We start from the raw sequence: 25,600 nt of genomic DNA, 5'->3' as shown, positions 1-25,600 counted from the left end.
GCTCCTCGGATGCTGCCTGACCTGCTGTGCATTTCGAGCACCACCCTAATCTTGATTGAAGGCCACGGCCTAACCCTCAGAAGTGAGGATGAAGGAAAAGTCCAATGACGCTATGAAGGTTTTTTCTTTAAGTTTCCTTTGACACTTTGTTCTTGAATTTTTTGGAACAGTGGCGATGACAACTTGTCAGCATTCATCACCATTATCTCTCTGAATCTGATCAGAATTTATGGATGTTCAGAACATGGGCAAATCAACATGGAACCCTGAGGTTGCAGTTTGTCACACCTGGGGCCAAATTGTACAGGTGGCAATGGTGACTTGCCAGCTCCCCCTGCCCCACCAATTTCCAGCTATTAAGCGATGGATGGCCTGCACAAGCAGAGAATGGGATGCCAGCCCTTTGATGCAAAATTCCAGAACTCAAGTCAGAATAGACTGGGGCTATTTTACCTGGAGCATCGGAGGCTGAGGGGTGACCTTATAGGGGTTTTATAAAATCATGAGGAGCATGGATAGGGTAAATAGGCAAGGTCTTTACCCTGGGAATGGAAGAGTCCAAAACTAAAGGGCATAGGTTTAACATTAGAGGGGAAAGGTTTAAGTGGGACCCAAGAGGCAACTTGTTTCATGCAGAGCATAGTACGTGTATGAAATGAGCTGCCAGAGGAAGTAGTGGATTCTAGATTAGAGTGGTGCTGGAAAAGCACAGCAGTTCAGGCAGCATCCGAGGAGCAGGAAAATCGACGTTTCGGGCAAAAGCTCTTCATCAGGAATAGCTTTTTCCCGAAACGTTGATTTTCCTGCTCCTTGGACGCTGCCTGAATTGCTGTGCTTTTCCAGCACCACTGTAATTTAGAATCTGGTTTCCAGCATCTGCAGTCCTTGTTTTTGCCCAGAGGAAGTAGTGGAGGCTGGTAAGATCAACATTTAAAAGGCATCTGGCTGGTTAGATGAATAGTAAGGGTTTAGAAGGATACAGGCGAAACGCTGGCAAATGGGACTAGATTTATACAGTACATGATTTGGAGCTGCCGGTGTTGGACTGGGGTGCACAAAGTTAAAAATCACACGACACCAGGTTATAGTCCAACAGGTTAAATTGGGAGCTTTCAGAGCACTACTCCTTCATCAGGTGGTTATACTCCTGAGGTCCTGGGGGTGGACGAGCGCCGCTTAAAGGTCTCAAGAGACCAAATGAGCGTCAACTTGTCGAACCACAGGCTCCGAGTGAGGGGAGGGCAGAAAGGCTATGGGCAGGCTGCACCTGTCATAATTTATATATGTGTGTGGGTGGGGAAGAACATTTTAAAAAAAAAACACCGGCCAAAGTGCGGTAAACATTCAGCCTGCAGCCTCACCGCAGGTTTTACCACATGCCCACCTCCCCTCCGCCCCCTCCACTGTCCGGGAGGACACGGCGACCCGCGTCCGAGCCCCAGGCAGGGTCGGGACTGACGTCATCAGGCTGCGCCACGGGCTGGCGACGCGTTGCGTGTGTGCGCGCGCGGCGGCAACGGGCGGACATGGCGACGGTTGACAGCAGAGGTGAGAGTGTCTCCATTCGGCGGGGGTACCCCCAGGGGGGGGGCATGGGAACGGAGATGGGAGGCGAGGGTCTTTCCATGGGGGAGGTCATTGTGGAGGAGTGGATGGGGGTGTCTCCATTTGGGTGGGTGGTGGAGGTGGAGGTGTCTCCATTCAGGACATGGTAATAGACGATGGTGAGGGTGCCTCCATTCGAGGGAGGGGAAGGCGAGGTTGTCTCCGTTTGGGGGAGGGGCGTGGTAGACAGAGGTGAGGATGTCTCTATTGGGGGAGGGGAGTAGGAAAGGCGGAGGTGAGGGTGCCTCCTTTGGAGGGGTGGGGAAGGTCAAGGTGAGGATGTCTCCATTTGTGGGGGGTTGGGAAGGCGAGGGTGTCTCCATTCAGGGGAGGGGGGAGGCGAGGGTGTCTCCATTCAGGGGAGGGGGGAGGAGAGGGTGTCTCCATTCAGGGGAGGGGGGAGGCGAGGGTGTCTCCATTCAGGGGAGGGGGGAGGCGAGGGTGTCTCCATTCAGGGGAGGGGGGAGGCGAGGGTGTCTCCATTCAGGGGAGGGGGGAGGCGAGGGTGTCTCCATTCAGGGGAGGGGGGAGGCGAGGGTGTCTCCATTCAGGGGAGGGGGGAGGCGAGGGTGTCTCCATTCAGGGGAGGGGGGAGGCGAGGGTGTCTCCATTCAGGGGAGGGGGGAGGCGAGGGTGTCTCCATTCAGGGGAGGGGGGAGGCGAGGGTGTCTCCATTCAGGGGAGGGGGGAGGCGAGGGTGTCTCCATTCAGGGGAGGGGGGAGGCGAGGGTGTCTCCATTCAGGGGAGGGGGGAGGCGAGGGTGTCTCCATTCAGGGGAGGGGGGAGGCGAGGGTGTCTCCATTCAGGGGAGGGGGGAGGCGAGGGTGTCTCCATTCAGGGGAGGGGGGAGGAGAGGGTGTCTCCATTCGGGGGAGGAGAGGGTGTCTCCATTCAGGGGAGGGGGGAGGAGAGGGTGTCTCCATTCAGGGGAGGGGGGAGGAGAGGGTGTCTCCATTCAGGGGAGGGGGGAGGCGAGGGTGTCTCCATTCAGGGGAGGGGGAAGACTGAGATGAGGGTGTCTCCATTCTGGGGGGTAGGCGAAGACTGAGATGAGGGTGTCTCCATTCTGGGGGGGTAGGCGGAGGTAGGGCATCTCGATTCGGGAAGAGGTGGTAGACGGAAGCAGAGGTGAGAGTTATAGAAATGTACAGCATGGAAACAGATGCTTCAGTCCAACTCATCATGCCAGCCAGATATTCTACATTAATCTCCACAAGGATCAGTGCTGGGTCCTCTACTTTTTGTCGTTTACATAATTAATTTGGATGCGAGCATAAGAGGTACAGTTAGTAAGTTTGCAGATGACACCAAAATTGGAGGTGTAGTGGACACCTCCAATTGGAAAATTGGAGTGTTGTTATCTGTTACCTCAAATGACAACAGAATCTTGACCAGATGGGCCAATGGGCTGAGAAGTGGCCGATGGAGTTTAATTCAGATAAATGCCAAGTGCTGCATTTTTGGAAAGCAAATCTTAGCAGGACTTATACACTTAATGGTAAGGACCTAGGGAGTGTTGCTGAACAAAGAGACCTTGGAGTGCAGGTTCATAACTCCTTGAACGTGGAGTCACAGGTAGATAGGATAATGAAGAAGGCGTTTGAAATGCTTTCCTTTATTGGTCAGAGTATTGAGTACAGGAGTTGGGAGGTCATATTGCGTCTGTACAGGACATTGGTTAGGCCACTGTTGGAGTATTACGTGCAATTCTGGTCTTCCAATCGGAAAGCTGTTGTGAAAGGGTTCAGAAAAGATTTACAAGGATGTTGCCAACGTTGGGAGATTTGAGCTATAGGGAGAGGCTGAGCAGGCTGGGGCTGTTTTCCCTGTAGTGTCAGAGGCTGAGGGGTGACCTTATAGAGGTTTACAAAATTATGAGGGTCATGGGTAGGATAAATAGACAAAGTCTTTTCCCTGGGTTTGGGGAGTCCAGAACTAGAGGACATAGGGTTAGGGTGAGAGGGCAAAGATATAAAAGAGACCTAAGGGGCAACTTTTTCACACACAGGGTGTTACATATATGGAATGAGCTGCCAGAGGAAGTGGTGGAGGCTGGTACAATTGCAACATTTAAAAGGCACCTGGGTGGGTATATGAATAGGAAGGGTTTAGAGAGATATGGGCCGGATGCTGGCAGGTGGGACGAGATTGGTTTGGGATGTCTGGTCGACATGGACGGGTTGGACCGAAGGGTTTGTTTCAATGCTGTACATCTCTATCACTATGACTGTAATCTCGTCCCATATCCCTTTAAACCCTCCCTAGTCATATACCCATCCAGATGCCTTTTAAATGCTGTAATTGTACCAGCCTCATCCTCTGGCAGCTCTTTCCATATATGCACCACCCTCTGCGTGGAAAATATTGCCCCTTAGATCCCTTTTAAAATCTTGCCCCTCTCACTCCACACCTATGCCCTATAGTTCTGGACTCCCCCACCCCAGGTTACTCTGAGGTAACCTTCTTCGCTGTCCACTACACCTCCAATTTTGGTGTCATCTGTAAACCTTCTAATTATACCTCCTATGTTCACATCTAAATCATTTATATAAATGACTAAAAGCAGTGGACCCATCAGTGGATCCTTGAGTCTCACACCAGTCACAGTGTCTCTGACCTGGAGTTGGGGAAAGCAGAAGTGAGTGTGTCTCTGGGTGTCTCCCTCCTGGAGGCTGGGTGCCCTGACTGTGCTGCGGAGGAGCGAACAAAGCATATGTCCAGTGCCAAAAATCCAGGCTATTGTCATGGTTTTTTTTTGTTTTGCTTGCCTCTGCATGTTTATTACTTTGAGCATTAGAATTGTATCTTAACAAGGAGCCTACCCCTGTTCGTGTCTTTATTAGCTTATATACCAAGTTTCATTTTTGTTCATTTTATCTGCACAGCTTGCCTTTGTACCATTTATTATAATTGGCAGAATCTGCAAGACTCTTTATCTCTTGATGTTTTGTTCTAAGGATCTCCCAGCCTTCCGATCCTGTACTTACGCCTCTCCCTAACTTCTCTCCTAGCTTTTCTATTTAACTGTCTCAGCTCATCTTGTCCAGAAGCCCCACTCCTGGTATTGTTGTTCCTGGTAATCTGATTACCACCCAATTTTCCTTCTCAGTCCCAATGTTATTCAAGATTTTCTCTTCTCTGGTACTGCCCCATCACCTTTAAATTTGCCATTGTCACTCTTCTCATTTAAAAATCAGCTTGTGACTCCTGGATCCTTACAAACTTTCATTCTGTGCCTAACTTCTCGTTCCTTTCCAATTATGTGGAGGTGCTGGTATTGGAGTGGGCTGAGCAAAGTTAAAAATCAAAGTTAAAATTGAGCAAAGTTATAGTCCAGCAGGTTTATTTGAGAATACAAGCTTTTGGAGCGCTGCTGCTGCTTTGTCAGGTACATAGAACACAGAATTTATAAGTAAAAGATCAAAGTGTCATACAACTGATGCAATGTATTAGATAAACCTAGGTGGCTGTTAAGTCTTTAATCACCTTCTTTTAATCCTCTGATAAACCCTTAAGTTATCTCAGGACTGTGACTTTTTCACCTGAACCAGAAGGGCACCAATATCCTGGGAGGTAGGTTTGCTAGCACTCTTTGGGTGGGGGGGGGGAGGGGTTTAAACTAATTTGGCAGGGGGATGGGATCTGGACTTGTAGTCCAGCAAGTAGGCTAGCTGTTTGTCAGGATGTCCAAGAATGTAGGGAGGCTGTGGAGAAGGTAGCACTGACAGGGAATACTTGCGGACACAGATGGATTCAAGTGTGTATACTTCAATGCAAAGAGTATCAGAAATAAGGTGGGTGAACTTCAGGCGTGGATCGTAACCTGGGACTACGATGTTGTGGCCATCACGGAAACGTGGATAGAAGAGGGACAGGAATGGTTGTTGGAGGTTCCTGGTTACAGATGTTTCAGTAAGATTGGGGGGGGGGGGGGGGGAGGTGGCATTGCTAATTAGAAATGGTATAACGGCTGCAGAAAGGCAGTTCGAGGGGGATCTGCCTTTGGAGGTAGTATGGGCTGAAGTCAGAAATAGGAAAGGAGCAGTCACCTTGTTGGGTGTTTACTATAGGCCCCCCAATAGCAGCAGAGATGTGGAGAAACAGATTGGGAAACAGATTTTGGAAAGGTGCAGAAGCCACAGGGTAGTAGTCATGGGCGATTTCAACTTCCCAAATATTGATTGGAAGCTCTTTCGATCAAGTAGATTGGATGGGGCGGTGTTTGTGCAGTGTGTCCAGGAAGCTTTTCTAACTCAGTATGTAGATTGTCCGACCAGAGGGGAGGCCATATTGGATTTGGTACTTGGTAGCGTACCGGGACAAGTGATGGGCTTGTTAGTGGGTGAACATTTTGGTGATGGTGACCACAATTCTGTGACTTTCACCTTGGTTATGGAGAGAGATAGGTGCATGCAACAGGGCAGGTTTTACAATTGGGGGAAGGGTAAATACGATGCTGTAAGACAGGATCTGAGGAGCATAAGTTGGGAGCATAGGCTGTCAGGGAAGGATGTCGTGGAAATGTGGAACATTTTCAAGGAACAGATACGACGTGTCTTTGATATGTATGTACCTGTCAGGCAGGGAAGAGATGGTCGTGTGAGGAAACCTTGGTTGACGAGTGAGGTTGAGTATCTTGTAAAGAGGAAGAAGGAGGTTACATAAGGTTGAGGAAACAAGGTTCAGACAGAGCGTTGGAGGGATACAGGATAGCCAGAAGGGACCTGAAGTACGGGATTAGGAGAGCTAAGAGAGGGCATGACAAATCTTTTGCGGATAGGATCAAGGATAACCCCAAGCCTTTTATGCGTATGTGAGAAACATGAGAATGATGAGAACGAGGGTAGGTCCGATCAAGGACAGTAATGGGATTCTGTGTATTGAGTCGGAAGAGATAGGAGAGGTCGTGAATGAGTACTTTTCTTCAGTATTTACAAACGAGAGGGACCGTATTGTTGAAGAGGAGAGTATGAAATGGACTGGTAAGCTAGAAGAGATACTTGTTAGGAAGGAAGATGTGTTGGGCATTTTGAACAACTTGAGGATAGACAAGTCCCCCGGGCCTGACGGGATATATCCTAGGATTATGTGGGAAGCAAGAGAGGAAATTGCAGAGCTGTTGGCAATGATCTTTGCGTCTTCACTGTCAACCGGAGTGGTACCAGGGGACTGGAGAGTGGCGAATGTTGTGCCCCTGTTCAAAGAAGGGAATAGGGATAACCCCGGGAATTACAGGCCAGTTAGTCTTACTTCGGTGGTAGGCAAAGTAATGGAAAGGGTACTGAGGGATAGGATTTATGAGTATCTGGAAAGACACTGCTTGATTAGGGACAGCCAGCACGGATTTGTGAGGGGTAGGTCTTGCCTTACAAGTCTTATTGAATTCTTTGAGGTGACCAAGCATGTGGATGAGGGTAGAGCAGTGGATGTAGTGTACATGGATTTTAGTAAGGCATTTGATAAGGTTCCCCATGGTAGGCTTATGCGGAAAGTCACGAGGCATGGGATAGAGGGAAATTTGGCCAGTTGGATAGAAAACTGGCTAACCGGTCGAAGTCAGAGAGTGGTGGTAGATGGTAAATATTCAGCCTGGAGCCCAGTTACAAGTGGAGTTCCGCAGGGATCAGTTCTGGGTCCTCTGCTGTTTGTAATTTTTATAATGACTTGGAAGAGGGAGTCGAAGGGTGGGTCAGTAAATTTGCAGATGATACGAAGATTGGTGGAGTTGTGGACAGTGAGGAGGGCTGTTGTCGGCTGCAAAGGGACTTAGATATGATGCAGAGCTGGGCTGAGGAGTGGCAGATGGAGTTCAACCCTGTCAAGTGTGAGGTTGTCCGTTTTGGAAGGACAGATAAGAATGCGGAATACAGGGTTAACAGTAGGGTTCTTAGTAAGGTGGAGGAGCAGAGGGATCTTGGGGTCTATGTTCATAGATCTTTGAAAGTTGCCACTCAGGTGGATAGAGCTTGTAAGAAGGCCTATGGTGTATTAGCGTTCATTAGCAGAGGGATTGAATTCAAGAGTCGTGAAGTGATGTTGCAACTGTACAGGACCTTGGTTAGGCCACATTTGGAGTACTGTGTGCAGTTGTGGTCGCCTCACTTTAGGAAAGATGTGGAAGCTTTGGAGAGGGTGCAGAGAAGATTTACCAGGATGTTGCCTGGAATTGAGAATAGGTCGTACAAGGATAGGTTGAGAGTGCTAGGACTTTTCTCATTGGAACGGCGAAGGATGAGGGGTGACTTGATAGAGGTTTTTAAGATGATCAGAGGAATAGATAGAGTAGACAGTCAGAAACTTTTTCCCCGGGTACAACAGAGTGTTACAAGGGGACATAAATTTAAGGTGAAGGGTGGAAGATATAGGGGGGATGTCAGGGGTAGGTTCTTTACCCAAAGAGTGGTTGGGGCATGGAATGCGCTGCCTGTGGGAGTGGCAGAGTCAGAATCATTGGTAACCTTTAAGCGGCAATTGGATAGGTACATGGATGGGTGCTTAAGCTAGGACAAATGTTCGGCACAACATCGTGGGCCGAAGGGCCTGTTCTGTGCTGTATTGTTCTATGTTCTGTTCTGGGATTTACATATTCGTCAATCAAAACCTGCATCCCCATTCTAAATGATTAAATACTTAACAGCATCTAGGTTAGCCAAATACATTGCATCAGTTGTATCCCACTTTGATCTTTTACTTACAAATTCTGTGTCCTATGTACCTGCCCCACTAGCTACCTGACGAAGGAGCAGCACTCCGAAAGCTTATACTGTCAAATAAACCTGTTGGACTATAACCTGTGTTGTGTGATCCTTTCAAGTGTGCTTCTGTTTTACTTTCCAAATCTGTGGCCATCTTTACATCTCCATGTTTGAATCCCTCTAATCAAGTTTGCATTTTTGAAATAGATCTTACTGAAGCTGCAGATTGACCTCCAACGTGACTCTAACTATTGCTTTTCAACCTTTTTGGCCTTGCAGTTTTTGATGCTGCTAACCTCATCAACTTCTCTCATCTTTTGTCCAGATGGTTGAGACCATATACTCAGTTGATTCTTAGGAAAATCAGTTGCAATAACTTTTCATCCTGCGTTGGTACCTCTGGAACCCCAAGGATGTATCCTCTGTCCCCTCCTCTTTCTTGATTGCATTTTGCACTCAGAGACAACATCTGAAAACAGTGTTTCCACTTGTATGGAATCTGCACCCAAATTTACCTCAGCATTGCCCTTCTTGATCATTCTACCTGTGGTTTGATATTTACAGTAGTGAGTAGAAATTTCCTTCAACTAAATATTGGAAAGACAGAAGTTAATGAAGTTTGGAGTGGACATTAACCGTTTATTCCATTTCTATATCTGCCCATCATTTGAGGTTGATCTAGGCTGTTTATGACTTTGCATTATCTCACAACATCAACTATACCCTCACTGTTACTTCATTGAAACTCAAACACAATTTTAGTGAGTTTTCAGAAGATTTGTAGCTCAAGTTGAGGTTCTGGATGTAGTTTGTTCGCTGAGCTGGAAGGTTCATTTATAGACGTTTTGTCATCCTACAAAGTGACATCTTCAGTAGGCCTCCAGGCGAAGCACTGTTGAAAATTCCTGCTTTCTATTTATATGTTTGGGTTTCTTTGGGTTGGTGACATCATTTCTTGTGGTGATGTCATTTCCAGTTCTTTTTCTCAGGGGGTGGTAGATGGGGTCCAACTCGAAGTGTTTGTTGATAGAGTTCTGGTTGGAGTGCCATGCTTCTAGGAATTCTCATGCGTGTCTCTGTTTGGCTTGTCCTAGGGTGGATGTGTTGTCCCAACAGAAGTGGTGTCCTTCCTCCTTTGTATGTAAGGATACTAGTAAGAATACCTCCTTGGCATCATGGTAGCCCACAAACCCACCAACACACTAAAACAGCAGCTAATGGACTTGAAAGACCCTATACAGACAATAAACAAAACTAATATGGGTGGCACAGTGGTTATCACTGTTGCATCACAGCGCGAGAGACCCGGGTTCAATTCCCACCTCAGGCGACTGACTGTGTGGAGATTGCACATTCTCCCCGTGTCTGCGTGGGTTTCCTCCGGGTGCTCCGGTTTCTCCCACAATCCAAAAATGTGCAGGTTAGGTGAATTGGCCATGCTAAATTGTCCGTAGTGTTAGATGAAAGGGTAAATGTAGGGGAATGGGTCTGGGTGGGTTGCGCTTCGGCGGGTCGGTGTGGACCTGTTGGGCCAAAGGGCTGTTTCCACACTGAACGTAATCTAAAAAATACACAAAATACAGTGTAAGAACTGTAACAAACACTGCATTGGACAAACAGGCAGAAAACTAGCCACCAGGATACATGAACATCAACTAGCCACAAAACGACATGACCCTCTCTCACTAGTATCCTTACATGCAGATGAGGAAGGACACCACTTCGATTGGGACAACACATCCATCCTAGGACAAGCCAAAAAGAGACACGCACGAGAATTCCTAGAAACATGGCATTCCAACCAGAAGTCTATCAACAAACACATTGAGTTAGACTTCATCTACCACCCCCTGAGAAAAAGAACAGGGAATGACATCACCAACACAAAGAAACCCAAACGTATAAATAGAAAGCAGGAATTATCAGCAGTGCTTCACCCGGAGGCCCACTGAAGATGTTACCTAGTAGTCTGGAAATGAACCTTCCAGTTCAGTGAGCAAACCTACGTTCAAACACAATTTGCCATGAACAATTCCATGTCGGTTTCCATTTATCTGTCCTATTTTTACAGATTCCAACATATGTATCGTTATTGTCTGTTAAAATGTTCCCCATTTCAGAATTTGAGAGAAAGGGCTTCCTACATTTAGAAAGGAAGTGAAAATGGACAGAGCATTTGGAGAATGAAACATTGATTGTTGACATTTGTTGTGCCTGTTTGAATATATTGCAACATCTGTCATGATTTTGCTGCGGTGTATTGGATGATAGAGTATAAGTATGTCTTCATGTGATCAGATTGGATTTTTATTTTTTTTGGAGGGAGTTTGGTTAAAGAAACTTGGCTAACTCAGTGTTGAACTGGTGGAGTTTCCTTACCAATGCAGAAATGAATAAGAAGAATAGCCGTTTTATCAAGCAATTTAAATAAATACGTACCAAGCCTTGAACTTATGAAAAGGCTTAGACTGATTCTCAGTAGATAAGTATTAATGGAAGTTTTATAGTGTGATGGTAAGATGTTGGATGGACAGAGACTTTTGGGAGGCAGGTTATTGCTGAGGTTTTGTGAGACAACATTCATGATGCCAGAACAGTTCAAAGCCTATTCAGTAAATGAAATATGTTTAATGTGTTGGTAACTGTTGTCCTGTCAGTAATTTAACAGTCAACATCTATTTGGCAATATCTCAACAGCAGCAATAGAACAGTGATCAGATCATTTGATTTCTTGATATTGACAAACTGACTACTACTGGTCTGGTTCCCTGAAAGAAATTTCCTCTTTCAAATAGTGTCATTTGATTTTTTTAAAAACGTTTATTTGAGAAGGCCCAGGAGGCCAGGCCTCAGTTTAACATCTCATCTGAAAGATTGCAGTTCAGTTTGTGCAACGCTCCGTTACTACTGCACTGGACGGTAAGCTTGTTCATGTTTATCTGAACATGTCTGAAAAGTAGGAGTCAAAACTAGAAACAATTGCACAGATGATAAGACAGAGATGGTGGTGTCCAGTAGACCAGAGTCAAAATTGAGTGAGTTTCAATACAGAATATAAGGTTTGAAGCGTTTGCAGTGCTAGAGTGGATCTTTATAGATGTAACTGGGGAGAAAAGTGGAAATAATTGTGTTAAGACTCCATATAGTTCAGTTAGTGAATACATTGCCTTTATTTCATGGAATCATGCAGAGGGCTTTTAGCCCATCAAGCCTCTGTTGACCCGTCTGCACAAATCCCATTTTCCAGTACTTGGCCCATGGCCTTGAATATTATGACATCGAGTGTTCATCCATGTGTTTTTTTAAATGGTCCTGCCTCTACTGCCCACCCAGGCAGTGCATGCCAGATTCCCATCACCCTCTGGGTGAAATAGATTCTCCTTAAATTCCCTCTAAACTTCCTGCCCTTCCCTTTAAATGATACCCCTTCACTACCTTTCAAATTAAGGGAAACAGATGCTTCGTCTTCACCCCGTCCTTGCCCCTTACGATCTTAAGCACCTCAGTCGGGTTCCCTTCAGCATTCTCTGCTCTAAGGAAAATAACCTGAGCCTATCCAGCTAAAATACTGTAACACAAAGAATATCTTGGCAAATCTCCTCTGGACCCCTCCGTGCATTTGTATCCTTCCTGTGGTGTGGTGATAAGAACTATACACAGTACTCCAGCTGTGGCTTAATCAAAGTTCCAACGTAACCTTCCGGACTGATAACAGCAAGTGTCCCATATGCTTTCTTAACTGCCACACTAGCCTGCCCTGTCACCTTCAGAGATCTGTGGGCCTCGAGATCCCTGTGTTCCTCTGAACACCCTGGTCCATTCATTAAGTATTCCCTTATCTAGCTACTTCCTACAAAGTGTATCACTTCACAATGTTCATGGTTAAAATTCCACCTGTCACTGATCTGCTCATCTGATGAATCCGTCTACATCGTGCTGGATACGGGTTACAGGGAGAATGGTTTTAAGAAGCTTATCAGCCATGATTGAATGGCAGAGCTGACTCAATGGGCTGAATGGCCTAACTTCTGCTCCTATGTCTTTTGGTGTAACCTAAGATGTTCTTTCTCACTGTCTACCACCCAGCCAATCTTCACTTCATCCACAAATTTACTTATCATCTCTCCCACATTCTTATATATATTGTTTATGTATTATCACAAACAGCTTGGACTCAACACTGATCCTTGTATTGTGCCATTGGACCCGAGTCTCCAGTCAGCCAATCAGTCTTCTCTCTCCACCCTTCTGAGCCAGAATCACTGGACTTAACGTTAGTTCTGTTTTCTGTCCACATTTGCTGTCAGAACTGCTGAGTTTCCAGCAATTTCTGCTTTTATTTGTTTCAGATCTCCGGTATCAGCAGTTCCTTATTTTATTTTACTTCTATAATCACTTTTTATCTCCAACCACTAAGCCAATTTACCCTGGATCCCAATTTTATCTTCTTTATCAGTCTCCTACATGAGTCTTTGTCAAAAGCTTTGCTGAAATCCATATAAATTATAACAATTGCACTGCCCTCTTGTACACACCTGATCAACCCTTGAAAAGTTTGAATTTGTTTAAATGACTTGTCTCTGACAAAGCTGTACTGATTATCTCTGATCAAACCTTGCCTGTTCAAGAGAAAATTAATTTTCTCCTTCAGAATTTTCTCCAACAGTCTAACATTGGGTTGTGTAGATTGTGGTATCTCTGTTTGAATTTCCTTCTGTGCATTAAATAATCTCAATCTTGAAGGTGGTATGACTTGGGGTTGAGAGAGGGAAATTCAGGCAGGGTTCCCACTATATTGGCTCTTGTTTAAATGTGTGCAAATCAGATGAAGAGAGGATTAGAACTTGAAGTTGAACAGCCTGACTGATTGGCACTGTCCAGGTAGACACTTACAGAATGGACACTTGGTAAGCCATTGGAGGATAATTGATGCTGTGTGAATGATCACCTCGTAAGACATTCAGAAGATGGCAGATGGGAAAAATTCACTGGCTTTTTTTTATGATACCTAGCTATCTCTGCAAGTGCATTTAGTTAAAGCTGTGTGACAATATTTGTGTTTTGTCCACTTTGCATTCTGAAAGAATTATTCCAATTAACATTTTAAAAAAATTTCTCTTGTATTCATTTCATCCTATTTCTTAAGATAACCTCCTGGGGATCTCGTGGGTGGACAGTGCTTGGATTCCAATCTTAAATCCAGGAAATGTGCTTGACTACTTCTCTGAAAGAAGCAACCCATTTTATGACCGCACTTGCAATAATGAGGTGGTCAAAATGCAACGTCTCAGCTTGGAACATTTGCAGTACGTATTGCTTGATAATCAGTACAGCCTAAAATGCAGTCATTTTCCTGGAATGGCAGTGTAATATCCAAGTCTATTTTCTATTCATTGATGATTTTTGAAGTTAATTCATTCATACTCTGTTGTAGATTGACTAGACATTCAACTTGATGATATATGATGGCAATAAGACAATATGGTTAGTAGTTCTAGACCAAGTAGAAGTCAGGGCTTTTGATTGTGAAATTATTACCCCTTCAGTAAGGCCAGGTTGATTTTGATTTAATAGCCACAGGTGTAAAGTCCTCATTTAAGAATTTATCCAAAAGTTTCGATATTAAGAACTGCAATTTTCTATATTAAGATCTCTATTATTCTTAATTTTCTGTACTTTTTACATTCAAATCCATCAATTCATGTTTTTCTTTTGATCTCTGTCGTAGTTTTTCACTTTGCTTCTCTTAGTAAAATCATGCTTAAAGGATGATTGGGGCCACATAGGGACCGAAAAAGGAAATTACACACACTGGCTGAGGTTTTAAGGTTTTGCATCTATTTTTACCAAAGAGCAGGATGCTGCCTAGGTTGTAATAAAGGAGGAGGTAGGCTGACTGAACTAAAAATGGATAAAGAGGGATTATTGGAAAGACAGGATGTACCTTTTCAAAAACAAATGCCAAGGACTAGCTGATGGGCGCATCTGTGAATGTTGAGGGAGGTAAGGATAGAAATTGCAGAAGCATTTTAATCCTTCTTTAGATATGTGGGATGGTTCCAGAGATCTGTGGAGTTTACAAATATTAAACACTTATACAATAAAACTGTGTAAGGATAAATCTGATTCGATAAGTTTAATCTCAGTGGTGGGAAAGCTTTTAGAAACAATCTGGGACAGAGTTAACAGTCACATGGATAAGGCGAATTAAGTATGGAAATCCAGCACAGATTTGTTTTTTAAAAAAAAAATTGTGTTTACCCCTCTTAGTCAGCAAAAAAAAACTCAAACAAGTTAATGAGGGTGATGCAGTTGATGTGGTGAACAAAGATTTATAAAAGAGGTTTTTGGTAAACTGCCACATAAGATTGTCAACAAAATTGTGACCCATGGAATAAAAGTAACAGTGGCACCATGGATATGGGGTAGGCTGAGTGACTGAAAATAATGGTAAATACATGTATTTTGTGATAGTGGAATGTCTATAATGTTGGGGAAATTTGCAACTGTACTGCTTAGAGAAGATTGAAGAATTTTGTTAGTGATACCTCTAATCTTGAGCATTCCAGACTGAATAGATATCAAGAACCAGAGGACTTTTCTGGTATTTTTGACAAACACCTTAAATCAGTGATAACATGGGTACCATTCTTCTTACTTAGCAAGTGGTTAGGACCTGCAGTACATTGCCTGAAAGTGTGATGGGGGCAGATTCAATGATGGCCTTCAAAAGTGACATCCACAATTAAATCAAAGGGAAGACATTTACAGGGCTGTGGGGAAAAGACAAGAGAGTGAGGCAAGTTGAACATCTCTTACAATTCTCTGACATGGTCATTACACATCATATAGAGTTCTCTGCAGTCACCATTCTGATTCTTTTAGTGATGATGTAGTTACTGCATTCAGGGGTTGTCTGTGAAGCTGTGTACTAATTCCAACATTGGTTCTGCTTTAGAATTGATATTGATGGTAAAAGTTTCACTAATCATTTACTCTTGTTGTGATGCAGCAACATGACTGGCTTGGAATACATTCTACTACATGCTCAGGAGCCCATACTATATATAATTCGGAAGCAGCATAGATACTCTCCAACTCAAGGTAAGACCTAGCTGTATCAGAGAAGGCAGTTGTGACTTCAGTTTGGTTAAAGACCAGAGTTGCAGTGCTTCACGGACCACTGCTGAGAACATTGTTACATTTATGAAGTTTTGATAAAGTTTCATTCCAAACTTCTTTGTCCATTTGACTATTCCAAAATAGTTTGTTTTTATTCAAGCTATACTGGGCTACTTTGGGAATGTTAACAGAAAGTACAAAACATTGCAGCAGAGGTGTATTCAGGTTTTGATGTCAGATGATAAAAATTAAGATGTGAAGTCCAAAGCTGTAGCATTGACTGATATTTGAATTTTATATAAAAGAGCTCATACAGATGAAGGAACAAATAGTGGTTGCAGCATTTTCCACCACTCACCCCGCAAGTAATTTGTTCTGTGTGGCTGCTCTGCATTGTGTTTTGTATGGTTTTGCTAATTATTAGATTAGATTAGATTCCCTACAACATGGAAACAGGCCCTTCGGCCCAACAAGTCCACACCAACCCACTGACGAGTAACCTACCCAGACCCATTCCCCTACCCTATATTTAACCCTGACCAATGCACATAACACTATGGGCAGTTTAGCGTGGCCATTTCACTTGACCTGCACATCTTTAAGTTATTGGAGGAAACCAGAGCACCCTGAGCAAACGCACGCGGACATGGGGAGAATATGCAAACTCCACACAGACAGTCATCTGAGACAGGAGTTTAACTCAAGTCCCTGGCACTGTGAGGCAGCAGTGCTAACCACTGAGCCACCGTGCTGCCATAAAACAGAGTTTGAACCCAGGATCTCCTGTTTATTGGACAGGCGCTTTAATCAATAAAGCCACGGTGCCACACAAATCTTTGTATTTAATGTTTGTAACTTGCGATGTAAACCCTGATTTTTGCCTGTTCCTAACTGTCAATGTCCAGGAATAAATGCTTTCCAAATCTCATCAAAATAAGGTCAATGTCGAAAAACAAACTGATGAAAGATCTTAGTATCTCCTAAGTCACCATTCACCAACTGAATGGTTCAACTGCTTAGATTAGATTAGATTACTTACAGATTAGATTAGATTAGATTAGGTTAGATTAGATTAGATTAGATTACTTACAGTGTGGAAACAGGCCCTTCGGCCCAACAAGTCCACACCCATACCCCTACATTTACCCCTTATTATCTAACACTAAGGGCAATTTAGCATGGCCAATTCACCTGACTGCACATCTTTGTGACTGTGGGAGGAAACCGGAGCACCCGGAGGAAACCCACGCAGACACGGGGAGAACGTGCAAACTCCACACAGTCAGTGAGGCCCCCGAATGAAGCACTGGTGGTGGAGCCTGTTTTCTATTTATATGTTTGAGTTTCCTAGGGTTAGTGATGTCATTTCCTATGGTGACGACATTTCCTATGGTGATGTTATTTCCTGTTCTTTTTTGGGATGCCACCACAGGAAATTACATCACCAAACCTAGGAAACTCAAGTATATAAATAGAAAGTGGGCTACACCACCAGTGCTTCACTCGGAGGGTCACTGAAGCTGTTGCCTAGTATAGTGATGAAACATCTGAAAATGAACCTTCCAGCTCAGTGAGCAAACCTACATCCAAAACCTACAAATCTTCTCAAAGATCACTAGTGCAATGCAAATCTGAAGCCTCTGGAATAGTATTTGAATCCATAACCTGCATTAAGAGAATCATCATTTGATGCAGAATGGAAGGAGGCCTTTTGGTCCATTGTGTCTGTATCAGAAGATGGAGGGTTTAGGTCCCCTGTAAGAACAATCCAGTTTGTCACTCAGTCACACAAGTGAGATAGCTGCTTAGTGACTGTGCAATTCTTAGGCTTCAGAATAAATTCTTAGCCCATCTACCTGCTGTGGTGGTGTTTGTGTGGATATTGAGATGGCACAGCACTATTTTGCAACATTAGCAAAGATGTTTCTTCATTTTGTTGCTGCTTTGGGGACTTTGTTTTATGCAGACTGCCTTCCATGTTATCTCCAATAAATCACTGTATCTCGATTGTAAGCAAGGTGCCTTGAAATTTTGTAGAAGACGTGTTAATGTATCATAAAAATACAAGTCTGTTTTGATATTTAGATACAGTTAATGAATAGCTTGGAAAAAGATTGATTTATAAAATATATCTAAGGTTGGGATCCAACTGGTGCTGCCAAAATTCCAGTAATTGTTCCATATTGAACCATTTTACCGATGGCTATTCCAAGTGCCTGACTTAATTTATGCTGCTCCACCTTCTCAGTAGTGATTTGCTAGGTTTGTTTCATGCCATGGATGTCATCTTGTCTTAAGGCAATCGTTTGAGCAGCGTCAATTATCCTCAGTGCCTTACCCAAGTGTCTATTCTGTCAGGACAGTGCTAATCAGTCAGACTCTTCAACTACAAAGGCATCTCAACAAGTTATAATCCACTCTTCATCTGATTTGCACACATTATAAAGAAGAGCCATAGAGCAGAACCCTTCTCAACCCTAAGTTGTATTAAGACTGCCTATCACCTTTGAAGTTGAGATTATTTAATGTACGGGAGAAAACTAAAATAGAGAAATTGTGATCTACACAGCCCAATGTCAAACAATTGGAGAAAATTCTGCAAGGTCAAATTAATGAGGGTTAACCACTTTCCAAATCATATTCAGACATAATTTATTTTAAGGATAAAGAATAATTAATCTCTAATTTAAGATTAATTCTTTGTGCTAATTGTATTCCCTCTTCTAGTTACTCCTTTGGCTGACTATTATATCATTGCTGGAGTGGTGTATCAAGCGCCTGATTTGGGATCAGTAATAAACTCTAGAATGGTGGGTGACTTCGCTTCATGTGTTTTTTCATTGCTTTTCAGTGGTATGTCTCAATCAAAAATAATTTATTTTGAATAAGTGAACATTGATGAGGTTGCTGAGAACACTTAACCTGGGGAGCCAGTTTAATTTATTATACATGTAGTACAAATTAGCTTTTTTTGTAGCCTGCCTTGTCTGCAAGAAAGAAAAGAACAAAATGCCTTTTCTTCTGTCCCTCCAGTGTAGTTGCATTGTGCACAACAGTGAAAATAGAGAGATATTGTGTAACGTGTTACATTTTGTGTTGCTGATTCACTTGTCGAAAAAGGCATTAAATTGAGAGAGAAGACTAACGTCAGGTTTAAATGCAGCCATTTCATTAAAGCTTTACAAACAAATCATGGAATGCAATAATACAGGAGGGTGACATTTGGACTGTTGAGTCTGTCCTGGTTCTTCTAAAGGGTAATTCTTTTAGTCCTACTCTCATTTTCTTTCCTTATAGCTCTGCACTTTTCCTCCTTCAAGTGTTTATCTAATCCATTTTTGAAGGTTATTATTGAGTTTGCGTTCACTCTCCTGTTAAGAGTGAATTCTAAATCCTAACACTTTTCATAAATAGGGTTTTTCCTCATGTCCCTTCAGATATTTAGTCAGTGGCGTGAAGTTTGTGCCCTCTGTTTATTGATCCTTTAACCGTTGGAGAGTTTCTCTTTGTGTACTCTAACTTTATAATTCATGATTTTTAAACAATTCTATCAAATCTCCTCTTAGTGTTCTTTATTCTAAAAAGAATAACCCTAGGCTCTGCAGTCCAGCCATATAGATGTAATCCCTCATCCCTAGAATCATTCTACTTAATCTACTGTCACCTTGCCAAAGCCTTCAAAACCTTTCTAAGATGTGGCAGCCAGAAGTGGACATAGTGCTCAAGCTGGGCCAGAACTAACATACTTCATGGTTCTCTGTGTTTCTAATTATAAAGTGGGGAATGCCATATGCTTGATTAATTGCTCATTAACTCATCATGCCACTTTCAAAGGTTTGTACAGAAAACATTCTCAAGGTCTTTGCGTTCTTTAAATACTGCGCAATGTATATTTAGTAATTATAATTGTCTGCATTCTTGCTATCAAAATGTGTCACCTCAGTTTGTAACACTATATTTAATCTGCCATATGTCCACCCTTCCCATCAACCTCTGTATGTTCTCTTGATGTTGGTCGCTATCTTCCTTAAAGTTTACTATACCTCCAAGTTTTGATCATTGCAAATTGCAAGACTTTACTCTATACCCCTAAAAGCAAGTTCTCTGAAGAGAATTAAAGGGTTGTGGCCAGCACCTTAGCAATCTTGGATGCATGGCATGTGGACCAGGTTGCTTCCATGAATCTTTTGAACCCATTATTAATAGCATTATGGAATTGTGCAGTCTGCACGATTGCCACATTTGCTTCTGGCATGTACAGATATTCTCTCAGTTTAACAAATGTTTTGAGAACTGAAATGTGTTGGTACTTGTGTAATTAGAATACTGCATAAATCTCTGTGTAATGGTGTTGAACTACACCCTGCATCTAGACATGCTCATTTCAATGCTGTGTAACACTCTGGCCCATGTGCAAATCTCAGTTTCCTTTCAAGTCGGCATTTCTTTTCAGGCACTGTGAAAAGAATAGTGCATTACTGGCGATGTGGCAACTGATGCATTGCTTTTATTTCCCTGTACCCAAACTAGCTGACAGCAATACATGCAGTTCAGTCTGCATTTGACGAAGCCATGTCTTATTGCCGATACCATCCTTCCAAAGGATATTGGTGGCATTTCAAGGATCAAGATGAGAGGGGTGAGTTCCAGTATGGTAATACCATGGAGTTTGCTAAATCCTTCTAAAGATGGCCACTTCCACAAAATAATATACTGTCAGCTGGAAAAACATAACCTGACATGGAGCACTCAGCTGTGGATGCAGGACCCTCCTGTTTTGTATATTGTCTCAGCAAATCTTTGTCATAAGCTAGAGAATTTTAGAGATTGTATAAGAGAATGTTAGAAGTGGACTGATGCCACTACGTTGTGACTGCATAGTGGATCAATTTCTCATTCAGTTTGAAGTATCCGGGGAAACCATGACCCTGCTTAAATTCTGCTGTTTGTCCACTCCCAAAGAAACTATGCACATGTATAATGAGCGTATTCAGAGAGCCAGCAACAAATAAAGGCCTTACATCACCTATGCTTTATTTCACAAAAGCAAATTCACTCCATCAGAAGGTCTGTAGTAAAGTTTTATATTATGATACAAGCAATCCAAAGTGATAAATGAGAAACAGTTGAGGGATTGAGGGTTTCAATCCCTCTGTAGTAATTTGACAATTTAATTTGATGTTAATCAATGTTTTAAAAGCAAATGACCTCGAAGGTATTAGATTATTTTTAAAAATTGCTTCACTATTTACAGAAGGTAATGGACCACTCTTACTCTCTGACCTATATGTGGCTCCAGTCTCTCAGCAATGTCATTGATTCTTAAAAACCCTTTAAGGTGCAGCATCTCAACTGCAGCAAAGAATGGCAAAATCCCAGAAGTCCCTTACTAATAGCACTGTAGATATACCTACACCGCAAGACTGTAGCTATTGAATATTCTGTTCAGATAATGAGGGAGTGGCAATAAATGCCAGTCTTGACAGAGAATTATCTCCTGAGAATGATTTTTTAAAGAAGGGGGTAAAGAAGATGTCAGACACTCTAAAATTTCTGCAAATTATATTACTGCATCAGGTCAGTGAGCTAGTAGGGATTGTCTTGAAAGGTTATGAATGACAATCACTGCTTTTATAATGCCATGAAACAGTGACCTGAGTACACCTCAATAAGAAAAGCAAATGTGAAAATCTGTCTGATTTCTCTCTCTCGGCTGAAACAATTAACAGAACATCCAGATTCTGTGATCCTTCCTGTTAACAGCAAACAGGATCTTACTTTTTTTTTTAGTGATTTACACAAATCTAGATGGCTTTTCAAGTTGGTGTCTGTTTTGTAAATTAATGGCCCAATTGATTGTCTGAATACTGAGCCCTATAGCAGATCACTGACCTGCTCCATTTAATTATTGTTATTGCGGTGAAGTTCAGGACGTTGACACTAACAGCCATGTGACAAATGTAGCAGATAGAGCCATTTACTGCCAAGTGTGATGCAATTTGCAGTCAGCAAAACAGTGCATTGTTTGTTAGGTGCACTCTGCAACCACTGATCTCAGAATAACTCCACACAGTTGGAAGCAAAGTCATCATCTTTGCACCCAGCACCTCTGTGCGTAAATGGAGTTCAGATTCCTGGCTGGTAAGTTTATAATATTTTGGGCTCATTTTCAGTTTTGGCCAAAAAAACAGATGGCTACCCATTGGCCAACAGAATTTCCTTGTCCAGAATTACATTCTACATCATGCCAAATCCACGTAATGAGAGAGCGAGCTTCTTGCATCTTGGTTCTAAAATGGTATTTTCACTAAATATTTTCCTTCTTGAAGTGGGACTTGTAAATTGGTGAGAAGTGACATGTGAGTGTTAATAAATGCAAATGATTAAAACTTTTGCAACATTTTCTATCTCAAGAATACACCATAGCTTCGCTTATGAAGTGAAAGGCCGAGTTCCTGTGGCCTACCTTTCAAGTTCAACAAAGTGCCTGAGTAGCAGAAAGGAACTTTCTGTGATAGTGAAATTGGTTATGCAATACCTCTAAGAGGGATCAAGTTTATTAACTTACATCCAGCAAAAGCATTCGACTCCTTTCGGAAACAAATTACCTTCTAACCATCTTTTCATTTCAACTCTTTCTCTTCATCCTGTCCAGATAAAGTAAAGCCAAAATCTAAAAAGAAGGAGGAACCAAGTTCGTTGTTCCAGCGTCAGAGAGTGGATATGTTGCTCCTGGATATTCGGCAAAAATTCCAGCCCAAGTTTATTCAGGTAATTATCTGTAACTTGCTATGTTCCTTTGTTTCAAATAAGTAATTTAAATCAAACAGTTTAGATATAGAAGGTAGTACTGAAGTTTTTTTTTTAATTCCACAAGACATTGAGAAAGTGAAAGGTTTAGATCTTATAATGGGCAAGGATGGATTTCACTGAGCTATCCAGTGCCATAGATTGACTGACCATTATACACTTTGAGAGGTTTAGGGGTAGCACCCATTTACAAGTCTCATTTCAAGAGCCAACACAATCTGTCACTTTGCAACTTAATAGTTCCAATTTGGCTTTAATGGGATCTGAACCTGCCTTGATTTTAAAAACAAAAGTTTGTCATTATTCTAAACAGACTAAGGTTATAAGCTTTCAACAAAAAAGCAAATGTCATGCAGGTTTTATGTGCTACTCCCAAAGAGTGTGGGTTTGAATAATTTCATTCATACATCTAACCTGATCATTTGAATTTTCCTTTGAGGGGTGGTGAAAGAGATCTTGTTAGTTGCAGTGTAAACATAGAGGTGATTTTTCCCCATTATTTCTTTTTATCTTATTTACATCTACAACAAAAATGTGGCAGCAATTTCAGTATACCATTGTAACTACTGAACGAAGCAGTGTCAGAACTTGAATTTTCTTTGTTGCGTGGATGTCCCGAAGTGTTCCTTATATTGCCTGTTGGTTTCATTTTCAGCCCAAATCTGGAGACAAGCCTGTGCCAGGTGAGTATTTTTATCCTGAATCAAGCTAATTCCGATCAAACTTCTCGCCTAATACTTTGACTGCAAACATTTCCATGTTTATATTTCTGCTTTTCAGTGGAGCAAGTGAAGAAAGAAGCCGAGCCAACAACCGAGACCATCAAACAGGAGGAAAAAGACTCCACAAAGAACTCTCAGCAGAGCTCAAGCACCAAGGCCCCCCCTGAGAAACGAATGAGACTCCAATGAAGAGACTTTGCTAACTCTCTGGCTCAATTGTTGTGAGCCATTGAACCTTTGGACTTGATTTTGTATAGATGTGATTTTTTTTTTGTGCTTTTTATTTTTATATGTCAAGCATGAAATGGGTTCATCTCCAGGAGATGCTTAATCCTTTCAGTTCTCAATCTCTGTCCAGTGCCAAGACTGCGTCTTTTCTTGTTGCTTCAGACATTTTCTGCAGAACGTCCTGCTTCAGTGGATACAAAGAGGAATTGGTAAAAAGATGTGCAGTCGTAATTTTAAGAATTACAGTATAAAAGGATAAAGCTCAGACTAAGTGTTGAGACTTCTGATGCTTATAATATTGAGGAAATTAGTGTAAAAGATGGTTTATTGTACATGGTTGTTATTATCCCATGACACCATTCTTTAACCAATGGATATCCATGGGCAGTAGAAATTGGAATCTCATCAAAATACATGGACACTATTCCAGCAAAGTTGTGATCTGGTGGCCATTTATAAGCAAGATTTACTTGCTACTGATCAATAGCTACTGATTTTTGTATATTGATACCCAGCGATGTTGTTTTATTTGTAGATTATTCTGCCCACTGTGATAATGATGCAGTGCCGCTTTCCATCTGACTGAGATTAGGAACGTATTACTTGGAAGTGTGAATGCAAGAGCTATTGCAGTGTGCATCTTAGCAATTCATTGTGTTGTATTGTAAAGATATAGATTATTAAGAATCAAAGGGCCAACAGCTCCCCACCTGATGCCTTACTTGGTAAAAGCAGCTTTTGGAGAAGCGTAAAGCAAAAACCTTCCACATTTGGCATTTAGTTAGTGTGTCGGAATGAACTTTGGGAAGATCGTGATGGTCTTGCAGCTTATGCTAGAATCCATTCCTGAGTTCATATGCAAAGTGGGAATCGAATCAGCCAAGGGCTGCGCTTTGAAATTCAGAGTGCAATTATCTGTTGAGAAAAATGAAACAGGTGTTGTGTGGTTACGAAGACCTGAACAACTTTATTTCAGCAGGAGACAGGACTTCCAGAACCTCAAAGTGGAAAATTTGTAAAGGTAAAGTTGTACAATAGCTTCCATTTAACTGGCTCAGTCCCATGCAATTCACTGCTTGAAGTTTGTACCCTTTGCAAAGTCCTTTACTGTGTAAGGAGAGTGGAGTGGAATTAGTGAGTAGGATCCCAAAAGGAGTAATTTAGAAATGATTTGATCTTTAAGTTTAAATAAACATAATTTTAAAATAGTGTAACTAAAGGTCTGCCTGTCTGGTATTGGAAGTAGAATACAAAATACAATTTTTTGTATCAATGAATAAAGAAGTCTGAAATTGTTTTGTACAGATTTTATTTTTAAGGATATTTAAGAGTGAACTTGTTGACATCCTGTGACGTTGCACACAAAATCAAGAGTACTGCAGATTCATTTGGAAGGAATTGGACAGATCGAAGGTGGAAGGAGTCTCGGAAAAAAGCTTGGGGCAGTGTGGAAAATTGTGATCCTTGTTCATTCATCAGAACCAAAATATCTCCTTAGTTGTGAGTGGGATGGATTGATAAGCCAAAAGCACAAATGCTGAGCTTATTTTTTGATAGGCACTGATTGTTGTTTAAATGGATAGGCGGTGTCTTCTCTTCACTTTACAATGGCAAAACAGGAAGCAAAAAAATCACTGGAAATCACATTGGGTCAGGTGGCTTCCACGGAGAGAGAACAAGCTAATGTTTTGGGTCTAAATGACCCTTCATCAGAATGGTGCTTCTACAATGGGGAAAACTGGTTTGGGAGTGGCAGATGAAGATGTATCAGCATAGAAGTGCAGCTAGAAAATTGGATCACAGTCACCTCTGTTCAAAAGCTGCAGTAGTTAGGGGCATGGTATTGGATTAGGGCAGGAAGTGAGTGGGGAAAGGTATCACTTGCAAGGCAAAATCTTGAAACGCAGTCAAAATCAATTAATGCTTAAATTCACCTGGATTTAACATTTAAATTTTCTTGGAAAATTGGGGCAAAATTAAATGACAGCAATTGTTTCAATATTGCACCAAATGGGTTGGTGCATAGTTTCTGCTATATCTTCCGATGCAGTTGCAGAAGGTGCAAAACTTATTGTTTACCTCCTCACTATGCAAGGCCCCGATACACTTCCCAGGTGAAACCTGTGCTTCGTTCAATCCAGTCTACTGTATTTGCTGCTCACAATGTGGTCCCCTCTATACTGGGGAGGTGAAGCGTAGACACTTGATGACTTTGAGGAGCACCTCCACAAAATGACCCTGAGCTTCCAGTTACCTGCTAATTCTTCGCACCACTATATTCTCTGGCCAATATTTCTGTTTCATGCTTGCCACAGTGCTCGAGCAAAGCTCAATGCCAGCTAGAGGAATAACATCTCATCTTACAGCCCTCAGGATTCAACATAGAGTTTAACAATTTTAGAGCACAAGGACTTTCC

General features: G+C 42.3%; 1 protein-coding gene across 1 annotated transcript; it reads left to right on the top strand.

Annotated features, from left to right (window-relative positions):
- The first annotated feature begins 1,451 nt into the window (after positions 1-1,451).
- Positions 1,452-24,479, top strand: med6 (mediator complex subunit 6). The gene is made up of 8 exons (XM_043698132.2): positions 1,452-1,548; positions 13,448-13,607; positions 15,314-15,405; positions 18,151-18,233; positions 19,954-20,062; positions 22,079-22,194; positions 22,889-22,916; positions 23,014-24,479. Exons 1-8 carry the CDS (start codon positions 1,527-1,529, stop codon positions 23,142-23,144), a joined length of 741 nt encoding a protein of 246 aa, XP_043554067.1. The 5' UTR covers positions 1,452-1,526; the 3' UTR covers positions 23,145-24,479.
- Positions 24,480-25,600: the final 1,121 nt, after the last annotated feature.

This window comes from Chiloscyllium plagiosum, unplaced genomic scaffold (genome assembly GCF_037043375.1).
Source record: "Chiloscyllium plagiosum isolate Xiang-an unplaced genomic scaffold, Cpla_swu_hap1 HiC_scaffold_8, whole genome shotgun sequence".
NCBI classification, from domain to species: domain Eukaryota; kingdom Metazoa; phylum Chordata; class Chondrichthyes; order Orectolobiformes; family Hemiscylliidae; genus Chiloscyllium; species Chiloscyllium plagiosum.
The sequence above is the reverse complement of the archived record's forward strand: the minus strand, read 5'-3'. Positions and strand labels throughout refer to the sequence as shown.

What these genes read in the sequence shown, in the direction of transcription:
- med6 (XM_043698132.2), top strand. Translation starts at nt 1,527, where the DNA reads ATGGCGACGGTTGACAGCAGAG. An exon ending in GGCGACGGTTGACAGCAGAG is followed by an intron (nt 1,549 to 13,447) that starts GTGAGAGTGTCT and finishes CTATTTCTTAAG; the next exon opens with ATAACCTCCTGGGGATCTCG. An exon ending in TGGAGACAAGCCTGTGCCAG is followed by an intron (nt 22,917 to 23,013) that starts GTGAGTATTTTT and finishes TCTGCTTTTCAG; the next exon opens with TGGAGCAAGTGAAGAAAGAA.